Genomic DNA, 15,156 nt, shown 5'->3' with positions numbered 1-15,156 from the left:
TCACTTGTTCTATATAAAATTTGATTGGCACCCTTCAAATATATGTTAAAATATATTTCAAGAATTGGCCACCCTTCAAATTTGATTGGCACCCTTTCTTGGCTTGGCTTGGGCACTTAAAATAAGGGAGAACACTTCTTAAAATAAGAGAGAACACTTTAGAATATTGAGTTCCATATCATTGGATTTTTAAAGAAAGGAAATTGCAAGTCGCTCCCTGACATTAGTCGTTAAAATAGTTATTATAATAATTAATAATTTCTCTTATCAAGAAAACTTGTACATCTCCATAAATTCAATTGAATTATAACATCACATCAAATTATTGAATGTGGAAAGGATTAAAAAGATTGATCAGTCTTGCTAATTTTTTGCTCTTAATAGAAAGTGAAGTCATAATTGTATCCAATGATCTGTCACAAAAGAATTGAAAAGGGACAGGCAAATGCTGCTGGGTCACCCCTAAAAGTTGTTTCTGTACTTATTTTAATGTGCAGGAAAGCTGTTTAAGTTCTTTCAATACCCATGAATCCTTTACAGTTTCATACAGTCACTCAACTCATACACTAAAACTATAATCTTCCAAAACTTTCTAGCCTGTGAAGATTGGGGCATGCAACAACCTGGTTACTAGCAAAGGAGAAAACAGAAGAAATTTTGAGAACAGCCTTAAGCCCCCATTTCCAAAGCTTTGCCATATCATGAATTTAGAGGAACACATCTCAACTTACAGATTTTATAAGGGTTGATAAAGCACTTAAAATATAAGAATTTCTTGTACATTGTCTTTGCAGAAGCTTGAAGCTTCTTTCACAGAATCCGCAGTCAGATTTTGCCTGGTGGTTGTCTAGACTTTACCACTCTCCTAAATCAAATGAGATATGTGATCAGCTACAAAAGATTATACAATAATATTGAGAAAAAGATAAAAAAAAGTTTATAGAGACTTGATAATCGTAAATTTTGATATGGTAAAAATTTTCTTTACCGTGTTTGTTTCAACTTCCCATTTTATCCTTAAACTAGAAAGTGCATCTCACAAAGTGGTTGGATCACATAAAGTGGAAGCCTTTTCCAGACAGGAGTTTCATTTTAGAATATTATAAAGATTTTAAAGGTTCATATGATGGTTGTTTGTTTCTCGAGGAAATAAGTTACATGGCAAAGGAAATATTTCTATATGATTATTTGAATATCAATATGAAGGAAAGAAATATTTTCTTCCCTCCATCACATTTCTAAAGTGGTCAAGTGCTTTCCCCAATGTCTTTATTTCAAACTCATCAAAATAAGAGAAAGATTGATACTTAAAGAGGCTTTAGTTAAAGACTAATGAGTAAAACCATCATCTGCTTTCATACAATTTAAGTGAGTTTATACTGTCTCTTCTACTGGCTAGAGACATTCAAATGAGGAACAGATATATTTTCTTTATCTAATACACTAATGCCCCCACATCTCTCCCACCCACCCCCACCGCGCCCCCCCCCCACCCCAAAAAAAAGAGTTTCTTATATTTTTTATTCAAGCTTGAGGATTTGCATAACCAAACCGAGACTAATATACAAGTTCAAGTCATTGTTAATGGGACTAATGATCGATAACAATTATCTCTTTCCTATTGTACATTCTTTCAGCACGTAAATGGGAGTATACATATATATAAGTTAACTGAAAGGGAGATGTGTACCTGTTGTGGATGGGATCAGGTCCATTGGGTACTCTTCTCTTGCTGACATAATGAAGATCGAAGTCCTGATGAGCGTGAAGCTTCTCTCTTTGAATCAACTTCCAGTCCCTGAAAACTTCAGTTGAAGGTACTGTCACTGTTGTGGTGGTGGTTGTGGTTGCATGGTTTGCTAAAATTCCAATAAACAAAAGCCAAATGATCCCAAACAATACAACAGCTACTAAACAAACTCTCAAACCCCAGCTGCCACTCGTCATATCTCCTACTGGCTTCTTGTCTCCTACAAGCTCTCAACGAAGCATGATGGCTGGGCACTCAAAACATAGAACACGGAACTGAAAACCATGCTGGTGTTGAGAGGATTGTATTGTAGATAAAGATATTATACAAGGAGTTAACAAAATAAGAAAAAAGATGTGAAGGGAAAGCTTGTGCAAGACTAGTATCTTAAGATGTTTTTAACCTGGCGGGTAAGGAGTATTGGCTGCATTTAAAGGTGGGGAGAAATAGTAGCAACACTATCAAGAGAAAGAGAGAGACTAAGAAGCATGGCCAATAAGACAGAAAACTTTATTAGCCTTGTTGCTTTATTTGTTAACTGGGTCCATTTGAGCTCCCTTTCTTGGCTTGGCTTGGGGACAATGTATTCATAGGGTCTTGTGCCAATATTGAACAATTAGAAGAGAAGTGCCGATTGTTGGCACAACCTAGGAGATAATTGATCAAAATTTGCTAGAAAACACAAGCTTTCTTTCTCCAGATACAACATTTACAAGCAATGGACAAATACAGCAACCTATCAAAGAAAAAAGCATCTAAGACACGCATATGAATATATTCAGAGATGTTTTGGAGAAACAGAAACAAAAGCAACTAAAACATGTATATGAATATATTCGAAGAGATGTTTGGAGAAACAGAAAACAGATGACTCCATCAATGACCTTGAATGATACAGAAACTATTCGATGGCAAAAAGCATATATCAGCTTTGCTTGGAGTTACAGATTTCTAGCTTCAATGGCATTTTGGTTTAACATCTAAGCAAATGTACTGAACACTGTTGCAGGCAATTTTTCAAAGGATGCATTCAAACAGGCTCCACGAGTCCCACCGACGAAAAAAAAATAAGAGAGAATACTTTAGAAACTGCAATCAGAGGTAACAGTTAAGAGTATCTTGCTCTCCGGAGTTTTTCAGTCACTGGGATACAGTGACAATAATTGTTAAAGGTCCCCTAGCTCAGCACATTAAAAATGGACCACAGTATCATGGATTATTATCAAAGAATCTGCCAGAACTTTTAAAAGTTTTCAAAGGAATAGGAAGTTTCACATTCTGATACTTATTTACAAAACCAATTTAACAAGATGCCGAAATACAGGGCAAGATATATGAAATTAAAGTCACAAGATAATTAATAGCACACAATTGAGCAACCAAAAGATGAGTGACTCTGCATGATCTTCAAAATAATAACAAAACTTCTTATTTTGAATTTCATGAAAAGGTGGATTACAGAGGAATACAACATGTAGACACTTCATTATTAACAATAAAACTCATCACTAATGCCCTGGCATCACGATAAGGCTTTCGCAAAGTGGTAGCTGGAGGAGATGATTAGGGCTGAATTTGAAGGGAGCTTGTTCGGGGCACAAAACGAGTTTTACTCAAACGAATCCAAACATGAACATGAGATAGCAAGCCTGAATACGAGCTTGGGAGTACGAATGAAAACGAGTCCAAGCCCAAACCCGAACAAGTGCCTTGCTCCTGCACGGCTCAGTTTTGTTAATAAATAAACTCTGAACCGACGTCGTACAATTGAGCCTAAGATGCAAGCTTAAAGTCGATCAAAGCGAACTTGAGTTAGAGCACACAAACTCGAGTTGAGTGCGAATTGATCATAAACACTAAAATTATGAAGAGAGTCAAATACGAACACGTGTTCAACAAGCCCGAGCCTAAGCTTGAGCCTCAACTCACTGAAAACGAGCCGGACCCTGTTTGGGCTTGGCTAGACTCATATCCTGCCCTAGAGATGATCCACCAATATCCAAGTAGTTGAGCAGGCAATAGAATCCCAAGCATATAGCAAAGCATACATAACAACTTGAAAACACCAAACAAATGAATAGCTCACTGTGAAAGAATAAAATACTAGCACTAGTGGTTCACATATGATCAATCAAAAAACCATTTTGTCTAGCCAGTATTTGAACAGAAACTCAGTTTCGATCATTCCTGAAAGTAATTAAACAATAATCTAGCTGGCCTCAGTTTGTAAGAAGACTGATAGGAGGTTATCAGAACAGCTTTCCTTCTAATAGCTTCAAAATACTACATGTTGGCAAACTGTGAAGATCTGGTTTCTAAGTATTCCTTGTTGCTGTTGATGTACAGGATGGAAAACTGCCAGTTTCAAAGCCAGATATGATTTTGTGATCAAATCATGATCTTTAGTTTGGGATTCCCCCAAAAGCAATGCAGTTCAATGATAATTGTGGGGACGATTCTTTCAATCATGTGGGAAATGCAAGGTTTGGTAAAGGTCACAATCCTTTCTTCACCAGTTGGTTCATGCATACCAATATATTAGGTCCCACACAAAGGGATCTTCTCAAAATAAATTTGCTTAATGTCCCAACTCCCACTACACTATGATCAATTATTTCTTTCAATCTCCAACAAATAAAATAAATAAATAAATAAAAGAGAGATAGCACAAGAAGGACGAAGAATGAAAGTAAATAATATGCCTAAGAAAAACCGCATGCTGTGACAGCAATGGAGAACATCAACTATATGATGGATACTTCAAAGTAAGTTTCAAAATTCCTGGAAATGAATTATTCCCAGTCACCTAGTGGAATGCACAATTATGTTAATCGATGAATGAAATCCCCAAACCAATTCTCAAAGAATTAAAGACATTGTCAACCAGTACACACTGAGCCTGTCTTTAACCTGATCAAATATTGAGTCATAATTCCCTTAACATAATACTAGACTCACATAAAGAACCTCAAACTAAATCATCTGGAACTCATGTCCAAACTCCTTTTGTCTTGGGAAATTCATATAGATAAATGAACAAGAAAGAGAAGAATTCCCCATGTAGTATGAATAGAGGTGGTTCACCTTCCCCGACAAAAATCATAGTGCTCTTCTCTTTATAGGGATCGTGCTTTTGCACAGAATTTTTAGAACAACCCATCTCCTGTATAGACACAAGTAGGGCATGTAGCATGTATACATATTTGGATGACCCAATGTTGATTCTTTGCAATAGAAACATGCTAGGTCCAACAACATGCACTTTTATGCAATCTCCTTTGCATTTAAAAAGTACAGCAGGGCAGGTTTTAGTTGGGATAAACTTTTCGCCGCTAGCTCCAACAAAATGTAGCTCTATCATTAATTGTAAGAACACCACGCCCAATTATTGCTTTAGGCACTTGAAAACATTCCAAGAAAAACCAGAATAATCACCTTCAAGACAAGACCAGTCTTTATTTCAAGCCATATTGAATTTCTTTCATTTAAGGTGGAATTAAAGATAGAGCTGTGATGGAAACAGTGTTGCTCACAATTAATTCTTTCATACTTTCCTACCCTACCCCACCCCATCCCACCTAACCTAAAAGAAAGTAATTCAACTTGTCAAAATATATTGACTTTAAGAGGCTAGACATCTTTCAAGTCCATTCAATAATCAAGGCCATGTTTTGACAGTGACCCAACTCTTATTCAACCAAAATAAAATATAAAATATATAATTTATTTTATTAATTAAAAAATTATAAAAATAATCTCTATAAATCAATTAAAATTGATTATCTAAATTACAAAATTCTAATATATCTTTTTTCTTTTATTTTTTTAAACTTAGACACTTTGTTTATAGTAAGTTTAGCCTCCGAAGTGACAACAAATATCCTAATCCTCCATGCTCATGGTGAATTAGAAAACGCAAGCAAGACATTAGATTTTAAGGGTAAGATATAATTTAGAAATCAGCTAGACACATATTTGGATAGTATGTTATAAAGAAGTTGGCAAACTAAATTCTTCACTGTAGAACTAATGGATCAAGAATTGCACAATAATCAAGACTTGCCACTACTCAAAATTTAAACCAAAACATAAGAACACCGGAGTTGCCAAGCTGTTCCCCATAAGTGATGTGTACCTAAGTGTTGACTACGTTAAGGAGAAATTTAATAAGTATAAATTTTAAATAAATAAATATATAATTGACCCACTCAAAATATAAATATACAAGCAATAAATAATAATATAAAAAGATAAATAATTTTAAAAAAAAACTTAAAAGCATAAAAGACACACCACCTATCAATAGATTCCACCATTTAGTTCTAATTGAAAGAAAAATAATAATTAATTAAAAACACACACATGATTTAAAGGAGAATCACCGCCCAAAGAAAAATTAATCACCAATTTCTCATCAAGGAAGAAAAGATAAAGGAAACAAGTTACTCAATAAACAAACATCATGATTTTTATTAACCAATCTCTAGATATTATATAAAAAAGTTAGATCCTTATATAAATCTCAAAATATTACTAAATTATTATATTTTCAAATTCAAAATTCACAACAAATAATAGTTTAAAAGATCTTCCAAAGAGATAAAGGACAAAAAACCACCCATGATATTATCCTTGTTTTTACCGTTTTGAGCAATTCTTAAGATGCCTATTTTTCTCATTGGGCACCACTATTTATTGTTTCATTTGACTTGATTTGAGTTTTTTTTTTTTTTATGTTGAACTAGTACAAAACTAACAATTTTACAAAACAAAGTATATGATTAATCTTTTACAAAATTAACTAAAACATAATTAAATAAACAAGTAACTTCATTAAGCTTCGATTGAGTTGGTAAAACTTGAATTGTTGGAGCTTAATTGTTGATCATGGGCCGAATCCACATTGTTCTCTCTAAGTTGAGAAGGATTTGTCCTCAAATCCGAGAGGTTCTCATCTTCTAAATACGATGACAAGAGTTCCACATTGAAGGTTGTCAAGACTCCTCCCAATTCATCCAACAACATACAAGTGAAACGAAGAAAATAACTCACCCTTGAGCAATCAAGGCTCTAATACCCATTGATGTGTAACCAAATACCAAGCGTTGATTAAGTTAAGGCTCAAATTTCAACAAAAAAATGTAATCAAGTTTGACCAACTCAAGATACAAACACACAAGTAATAAATGATAACATATGAAGATAAATGCCCAAAAAACAATCCAAAAGACACCACCAACCAAAGGATTCCACCACCAAACCAGCATCATCCATCTTGCGGTATAAGATGAAATGGGTTATCTTTGAAAACCTATCAACAACCACCACAATGGAGTCTCTCCCCCTTTTGAGTCCTCAGCAAAGCAACAATAAAACCAGTAAGGGATGCAAACCTATCAAAGCATAAGCCCATCGGAGTTGCCAAGCTGCTCCCAATAAGAGTGTAATTAATATTTGGGTCTCATGTAGCAAGGACTCTTGCAGAACTTCAGACAAGGTATTCTCAGGTTCTATCCATAATTAGAAGAGATATTACAGTCCTAAAAAATTAGCAAAGAACTCCTTTTTCTTTTTGTCAACCACAAAATGACAGCAAATTTGGAATACATGCAAAGATAAAAAATTTAAACGAGACCATGGTTACTCTAGAGATAAGTGAACCGCAGGCTAATCTGTCATGAAAAAGAATATGGTTTCATATTTAAACATCAAAAGATACAATTACCCAATAATAAATAGGAAATAAGTTCTAACAACAATGTTCAACTTAATAACTTGTACAGTGAGGGTATGTAAGTAACAGACATCAGCTAATCTAAGTACAGAATTAATTCATATATTTCTTACAACTGAGTGAAAATCAGCCAGACACAACATAGGTTTGATCCAGTCTCCTCAAGGACGTTAAACAATCGAAAAATATAAACGAATGGACCTGCATGATAGAAACAATGTTCTCAAAATATAGAGAAAATAAAAATTAAACCGATTAAAACCCAATGATAACTAGTAGCATATAAGGCGTCTGTAATAACTACAAATTACCATGAAGATTCCTGGAGCGGAGTGGAGTACATCAACTAGAGGGTAGAGGAGTAGATTTTACAACCTTTAGATGTATCATTGACTTTCAATGTATCCACTGCAAAACCACTAAACCTCAGATCATAGTATCTAACTTTGCATGCACACATGCAGTCAAACTTTCCTTACTGCTGTTTTAAGTGTCCTTTCTGACTTTCTTTTCTTTTGTGCCCACTCAGGTCCATATATTGCCAGATGTGTCCGACCAAACCTTCGATCTTTTATCTGGAATTTGTTTCACATAATCAATAATAACTCCATACAACATACTCATATCACTTCAGTCAAAAATTTATGAAATCACAATATTTGGCATGCTAAAACCATGTTTCCAATTAGGTAAATGAGAGCACATTGTCATCTCACCAAGAAAAATATTCAAGTAACATTCAGTTTTAAGATACATGAGCACTAGAAACTTCTCTAAGCTCCCAACTAAGCAGCTCACATGCCACCTTAATTAAACCTTCAGATAAGTATATAAGATCATATCATGCAATTTCAAAGTAACAAGGTGAGCAGATTTATATATATAATCTTTTTTTTCTTACTTTTGTGAGCCCACACACGTGGATAAACTAACTACTGACTGGGAAGTACCTTTACAAGACATCCACATGAATCCAGCATATCTGTTCTTAAAGGATACTCCACTACCTACACCATGAAAATTTAGAAAAAAAAGAAAGCTTGCCAAGAATATTAGATATAAAACATAAAAATAAATAATCAAGGTGCAAATAAGAAACAATTACTCACAATAAAGGTATCCTTTCCAACCAAGGCAGACTTTGAAATTTGATCCATAAGTACCCCATAATCCACTTCTGTATACGGAGGTGTAACACTAATGTAGTCAAATGCTCCGTCTTTACCTATGCTCATGCAAAATTTTATTTGTAACAAATATGAATATTAGAGGAAGTTAATTGTAATGAAAGAAGTAAGATATTATTATCAAATAAACTGTCATCCAATTTGTAATTTTTTACTTATATTTTTGAGAAATCATTACATTTATATGGCATTTTTTTAAGAAAGCAAAATGTGTGCTGTCATTCAATGGTTGCTTATATATTAGTTTGATAAGATAATAATCTAAGATCCAGTTGATTAGCTATAACATCTCTTATAATTTTGAAAGTTTGAGGTGGTTTTTGAGAATCTACAATGATTCATGTGTCTATTGAAGTTTTTGCCCTTCTCATAGTTTAGGGCCTTTTGAGCTACCATTCTTTAGGGATTACTAGCAAACTTTTACCTATTTCTCAGCTAGTGGTTATCAAATATGAAAATATACCAAGATAATAATATAAGAGACCAGAGATTCTCAATAAATATTTTCTAATCATATATTATTATGAAAAACTGCATATCGTGTAGATTCCCTGTATCATTTTGATCCTTCGAACATATTACAAGAGGTGAGAAAATTTCTAGCAATCAAAGTTCAAAGATGATTATGTTATGTTCGTCATAGTGTAAGGGTTTTCAGAAAATCAAGGCAGACCGGTGGGAACCAAACCCACTTACTAGTATTTGAACTAGACAATAAATTAAAAAGTAAATATACAGAACATGTAGCTTCAATGAGGAGATCTGATGCTTCCATATATCTCATTAGATTATTAAAGTGAAGAGAGAAAGAGAGAACCAAAAACCTATGAATTGCTTTGCTCGATCTAAGAAATCTTCAACACGAACAGTATGTATAGACGAAACATCAAGAAACCCAGTCCATTCCAAGTTTGGTTGCAGAACATTGGAAACAACCCAAGGGTCCATCTCGACAAAATGCACCTATGAATTTACAGATACAGAATACTAAAAAATAAGACAAAGAAAGTAATAATAGTAAAATATAAAGGACAGGAAATATACCAAAAATCTTGTTCTATAATACCCAAGCTCTGACTTCATATCATGTAAGAAAGCTGGCTCAACCTATTATGAGCTTATAAATTATTTTATTGGCTGGCCAAGCACCAAAGGGTGACACCAACAATAACTAAAGATTATATGTTAACAAATGAAGATACATTCATAAGTTCATAGAGGTACCTCAGAACATCCTCGGCTGATAGCTTCAATACCAACAGATCCAGTGCCACTATACAAGTCTAACCAGCGACCAGGCCTTAAGGATGCAGGAGAACCACTAGCTACCTAAACAAAGCAGGAAAAAATTATTCTTAATCCAATGTAATAGAACCCAAAACTTAAACTTCCAAAGCTAACTGGTAACTATTATCAGATAGTGTCACAGATGGGTACCTGCAGAATATCAAAGGCTGCACCTTTAACAACTTCCATCATTGGTCTCACATCCATGCCCTTTGGAGACAGCAATTTCTTTCTCCTAGCCTTTCCTCCAAGCACCTAGAATTGCCATAATAGGTATGTTCTAAATTTATAACAGAAAGGACTAGCAAAGATATCCTTTGTACCACAAAATAATACACAGCCAAAGATTTTCATTTCTAGATATATGGTTCAGTAACTTTAAAAAAAGTGTAAAAGAAAAACCACTAACATAATTATCAGTCAATGCAAACCATTGTAAAAGAAAAACTCCATCAAGTTGAGCCAGTGACCTACATTAACACAGTAAATTAGCTCAAATCCACAAAACTCTCAAACCCCATCTGAACAACACACTTTCATTACCATTCGTCGTACATGCTATGAGCTCAACCCAAAAATATTCCAAAGTGAATAATGATTCCAACTGAATTCATCTAGATACACCAACCCAAAGCCTCTAAAATACAGGGAAAGAAAAACTATGTACAGTAATCACATATCATAAATATAACTAATGTTTGATTGAAATAAACTAAAACCACCAAAAACCAAACCACATACTTGAAGGAGTTTATGAGTGGTTCTTGATTCCTGAGGTTCCTCCTCTGACACAAGCTTTGATCCTCTTCCTCTCTTTTGCTCTTCCTTTCGCCTTCTACTCTACAAAACCAATTCCCAAAAAAAAAAAAAAAACCTCTTTTAAACACCACAAGACAACAAATTCATCAAGTTTCAAACTTTAAAATCTTTTTCAAAAAACAACCTTCGAAGAGGGATCAGATAAAAACTCATCTGGGTCAAGCCCGTATTGTTTCAGCAACTCTTTCTTGTCGTCACTGGTCAACCCAGGCCCTGATTCTGACAAAACAATAACAAAGTCAAGTCATTGTATACGTGTAAAACAGAGAGGTGAAGTTGTTTGAGCTTACTGTAAGAGCAAACAAAAACGGGGAGTCGTTTTGGGGGAACGGGTTTGGAGAAAGTGGTGTTAAAAAGTGAAAGATTGTCTGTTGTCGAAGAGAAACTAAGGGGAGAGAGCATCGGAGAAGATGATGAGATTGCCATTCGTTGCTCCAAGTAGCTATCGGTGGGCAAGAGACTCACGATGCATATATGTTCAAGCCAAAGATTTCAAAAGTGTATTTCGAAACAATTTTGGAAAGCATATAAACTTTGCTTTGGGCTAAGCTGCATAAAGCCCAAAACCCATACAGAATATATATTCTTGAGCCCAAAATTCTCTGGCTAAGGCCCATATCGATGCTGATTGAAAGCCCGAATCAAAAGCCCATTTGATCTGCTGAATCTAATAAAAACTACATGATTAAATAATTTAATTATTTATTTATTTTTAATTTAAAATTATAGAATAAATATGTCAAATTATTGTACCGATTGCACATTAAAATAATAAATATATTTCAAATTATTTTAAATTTATATATGGCATTCTGTTTATTCTTTATTTCACATTATATATAATTTCAAACGATTTTAACATATCAATATGTGTAAATCAGTACACGTTTTTTTTTTTTTTAAATAATGTGATCTAAGTTCAGCCCTTCAATTTTCCTCACGTGCGAAATCTGTTTGAACACGTGATGGGTTGCTAGGGCATTGCCAACTCCTTAAGAAGACAACGGGTGGCATCCTAGATTCAGTGTCCAGGTGGCACATTTTGGGACCCATGATGGCCCACAATTTTCGTCAAAGTACGTTATTATCGTTAGTTCAGGGTTGAAAAGTCAAAGGCGGGCTCTCAAAAATAGACTGCTTTTAAAAACAAACGAGTGAGCCTGAACAGAGTTCAATCTCGACATTTTTTGGCGCTGGATCTTCCAGTTTTCGCGAATAAATAAATGAATAACACTAGAAGCTCTAAACTCAGCTCGGCTATTTGAGGTAATGGGAGGTTGTGGGTCAAAATATTTCGAGAAGAAGAACATGAAGCGAAAGAAAAACACAAAACACCATGCTTCTTCACGTAATTTTGAGGGAACGTTACCTCTTCCAGGTTCGTAAGGGCTAATCTCTGATGGGGTTTTTTTTTTTGAAGCTTTTGGTTCTGGGTTTGATTTGCGTTGTTTCAATTTTTATTGGTAGACTCAGGTTTGCCTGATTCTCGTCCAGGTTTGGAGTCTGTGTTGGATGAAGAATTTTACAGTGTTCACGATGGTAGGTGGCTTGATATTCAAAATTTTAGGAGACTTTTTAAATCTTTTTGTTGAATGAAAATCATATTTTGATTTTGCAGATTTTGTGTCCGTTAATGGGGGAGTTTTGTCTCCAAAAGGAATGTCAAATTCAGGGACACCGAAATCAAAGAGGAAAGCACTTACAAAATTTTCCTCAATGTCAAAAGCTTCTCTTAAATCGAAGGAAGGACATGGCAATCCATCATTAGGTGAGATCACCCTTTTATTGATTTGTTCTATTTCGGGTTTTCTGTCTGATTATATTAAAATTTGCATGGCAATCTTATGTTTAGTTGGTCTCTTTTGTCACAGTTTCACCCAAGGGTCTTTCACAAAGACCACTTGCCGGTTCCTCGACTACATTTTGCCCCATAGATAAGAATATACCTGATTCTTGGTCACCTATTCCACCAGGTAGTTTTAAAGTCCGGGGACAGAACTATTTTAGGTGAGCATTTTCTGGTTCTTTTGTTGTTTGTAATGTAGTTGTAATTACTATTAGCTGCCTGAGTTTTTAGTAATGAATTGTTGTTTAATTTGTTGATTACAGAGATAAGAAGAAAGATTTTGCTCCTAATTATGCTGCATTTAGTCCCTTTGGTGCTGATGTTTTCTTATCACCGCGAAAAATTAATCACATAGCTCGTTTTGTAGAACTTCCTCTTATGAGTTCACATGAAGAAATCCCTTCGATTCTTGTTGTCAATGTCCAGGTGCTTCTACCGCCAATTTTAATTTGCTCATAACCTCAATTTATCTATAGAAATTAAGTTCACTACTACTTAAAAGATGCTTTAAACCAAGTCGCTGATGAGTGCTTGTCATGACGTTCGTTATACTTGTTCTTTGTATCTGCAAATTAGGAAAGGAATATTGTTTTTCTTTCTTTTCAAACAGTTTTACAAAGTATTTTAGTAAATGACTCTCTCTTTAATCATGCAGCTGCCGTTATATCCTGCCGCGGTCTTTCAAAGTGAAAATGATGGAGAAGGAATGAGCTTGGTGTTGTACTTCAAGTTATCTGAAAGTTACTCAAAGGAGTTGCCACTTCACTTCCAAGAAAATTTCGTTGTAAGACGATTTCTCCTTCCCTGCTTTGAAGTTTTCCAGTAGGTTTAAATTTAGCTTGTATTTAGTTCTTTGTTTTAGAAAGTTACTGCATCATACAGTAGTTTATGACTTCTCTGATTTGTACATCTTTGTGGTTTAATTACTCATTAACCTTTTGTTGTCAATTTATTTTCTCATCACAGAGGATAATAAATGATGAAATGGAGAGGGTTAAAAGTTTCCCTCTAGATACAATTGCACCTTTTAGGGAAAGGCTGAAACTGTTGGGCCGCATTTCAAACACAGAAGATCTTCAATTAAGTGCAGCTGAAAGGAAGCTTCTGAATTCATATAATGAAAAACCTGTTTTATCACGTCCTGAGCATGAATTTTACTCGGTAATATTTCTTTGTAACTTTTTAGGCACCAATAGCTGTTATGGTTGTGAAGAAGATTGCATGGTGAATTGAAATCAGATTGATAGTTTAGGCTTTTACAGGAATGTGAAGGTCAAGTTTGCTTATATTTGATTAATCAAAAGTTTCAGCAAAGTATAATACTGACAATTACCTGGATAAGGAAAACATGTTTGGTTCATGTGTGTTGCGACTTTGTGTGTCTCCTGTATAGCGAGAGTCACTTTCGATGTGTTTTTCTTTTTTTATTCAATTAAGCTGAATAATAAAAGCAGTCATTTGTCATTACCATGTCAAACTGAGATTACATTTTATGTATGTTCAATGACTAATATGATATCTCCTGTAGGGAGAAAACTACTTTGAGATTGATATCGACGTTCACAGATTCAGCTACATTGCTCGTAAAGGTTTTGACGCATTTCAAGACAGGTTTAAGCTGTGTATCTTCGATTTAGGCCTAACAATTCAGGTACCTTTTATTATCAAAACGGTTCATTCTACTCTCTCTCAAGATTCATACCAATGTATGTCTCACATAATCTTTTACGTTCGAACAGGAAAATAAGGCAGAAAACTTGCCAGAAAATATCTTATGTTGCATAAGATTGAATCAAATTGACCACACTAATTATCACCAACTTGGCCTATGAGCCGATGGGCTTTCAAATCCTGAGAATGACACAATGTACAGAATTCCCCCTGTATGAAGAACTGATTGTGTATGAAGGACTAATTTAGAGCTATGGCCATTATTTTCCCTTCCTATATTCTTCACCATGCCAATCTCTTGCAATTTTGTAACCTCTTAACTTGGTTTCCTTATCCTTTTTATGGAATTGTATGAGTGTACAGTCTGACGAAAAAGAAAAAAGAAAGAAACACGAATTGAAAGCACATCATATACAATGTAATTCTTTTATTTCTTTTGAAATGATGATTGGTCTATTGTATTCATATGTATTTGCTCTTGGCGCCCTCAATAAAACGTGTACTCCAGACATAACTTGGGATAAAAACCTGTGCTACTGTATAAATTTAGTAACTTTTTAATGCAATTTTGTATATCTAGTATTATTTTATCTACAATAGAGATTAAAAACTATATATAAATATATGCAGGATAAATAATGGCATATTTTCCACTCCTTTTTGAGTTTTTAACTTTATATTTGTATCTTTTAAGCAAAGTTTTTAGACTAGGATTACATATTGATCAAGTCAAAGGGTCGATCTGGATCGTGATTGGGCTGGCAAACAATTGAATTGATGGCAAATTAAATAAATATTAAAATAACATTCAACCAAACAAAATTATGACCTTATGGTATTTGTTACGTATTGCAAAATTTAG

At 34.4% G+C, this 15,156-nt stretch overlaps 2 protein-coding genes across 6 annotated transcripts; one reads left to right on the top strand and one right to left on the bottom strand.

Annotated features, from left to right (window-relative positions):
- Positions 1-6,497: 6,497 nt before the first annotated feature.
- Positions 6,498-11,273, bottom strand: LOC123206968 (putative rRNA methyltransferase YlbH). Of its 3 annotated transcripts, none has more exons than XM_044624263.1 (11): positions 11,068-11,273; positions 10,902-10,996; positions 10,700-10,798; positions 10,109-10,213; positions 9,896-10,000; positions 9,496-9,634; positions 8,594-8,709; positions 8,435-8,491; positions 7,964-8,059; positions 7,796-7,892; positions 6,498-7,126 (listed from the first exon to the last, which is right to left on the bottom strand). In XM_044624263.1, the coding sequence occupies exons 1-10, from the start codon at positions 11,201-11,203 to the stop codon at positions 7,881-7,883; spliced, it is 960 nt and encodes a 319-aa protein (XP_044480198.1). In that variant the 5' UTR covers positions 11,204-11,273; the 3' UTR covers positions 6,498-7,126; positions 7,796-7,880. The 3 variants fall into 3 exon arrangements, with proteins under 3 accessions (XP_044480198.1, XP_044480197.1, XP_044480196.1); XM_044624262.1 differs by lacking the exon at positions 6,498-7,126 and adding an exon at positions 7,424-7,685; XM_044624261.1 differs by lacking the exon at positions 6,498-7,126 and adding an exon at positions 7,424-7,685 and having other exon boundaries at positions 7,796-8,059.
- A 668-nt stretch (positions 11,274-11,941) lies between these two features.
- Positions 11,942-14,570, top strand: LOC123206991. Of its 3 annotated transcripts, none has more exons than XM_044624295.1 (9): positions 11,942-12,155; positions 12,272-12,316; positions 12,396-12,545; positions 12,649-12,784; positions 12,887-13,049; positions 13,279-13,407; positions 13,590-13,784; positions 14,152-14,274; positions 14,363-14,570. In XM_044624295.1, exons 1-9 carry the CDS (start codon positions 12,047-12,049, stop codon positions 14,453-14,455), a joined length of 1,143 nt encoding a protein of 380 aa, XP_044480230.1. In that variant the 5' UTR covers positions 11,942-12,046; the 3' UTR covers positions 14,456-14,570. The 3 variants fall into 3 exon arrangements, with proteins under 3 accessions (XP_044480230.1, XP_044480229.1, XP_044480228.1); XM_044624294.1 differs by having other exon boundaries at positions 12,251-12,316; XM_044624293.1 differs by having other exon boundaries at positions 12,245-12,316.
- The last annotated feature ends 586 nt before the right edge of the window (positions 14,571-15,156 follow it).

This window comes from Mangifera indica, unplaced genomic scaffold (assembly GCF_011075055.1).
Source record: "Mangifera indica cultivar Alphonso unplaced genomic scaffold, CATAS_Mindica_2.1 Un_0055, whole genome shotgun sequence".
Lineage (NCBI taxonomy): Eukaryota > Viridiplantae > Streptophyta > Magnoliopsida > Sapindales > Anacardiaceae > Mangifera > Mangifera indica.
The sequence above is the reverse complement of the archived record's forward strand: the minus strand, read 5'-3'. Positions and strand labels throughout refer to the sequence as shown.

Bases quoted from the DNA above. Each gene is read 5' to 3' on its own strand.
- LOC123206968 (XM_044624261.1), bottom strand. From the start codon at position 11,203: ATGGCAATCTCATCATCTTCTCCGATGCTCTCTCCCCTTAGTTTCTCT. The intron at 10,997-11,067 runs GTAAGCTCAAAC...TTGTTTTGTCAG, and splicing joins CGTTTTTGTTTGCTCTTACA to AATCAGGGCCTGGGTTGACC. The intron at 10,001-10,108 runs GTACCCATCTGT...TGCTTTGTTTAG, and splicing joins CAGCCTTTGATATTCTGCAG to GTAGCTAGTGGTTCTCCTGC.
- LOC123206991 (XM_044624293.1), top strand. From the start codon at position 12,047: ATGGGAGGTTGTGGGTCAAAATATTTCGAGAAGAAGAACATGAAGCGA. The intron at 12,156-12,244 runs GTTCGTAAGGGC...TTTTATTGGTAG, and splicing joins GGGAACGTTACCTCTTCCAG to ACTCAGGTTTGCCTGATTCT. The intron at 13,050-13,278 runs GTGCTTCTACCG...TTAATCATGCAG, and splicing joins TTCTTGTTGTCAATGTCCAG to CTGCCGTTATATCCTGCCGC.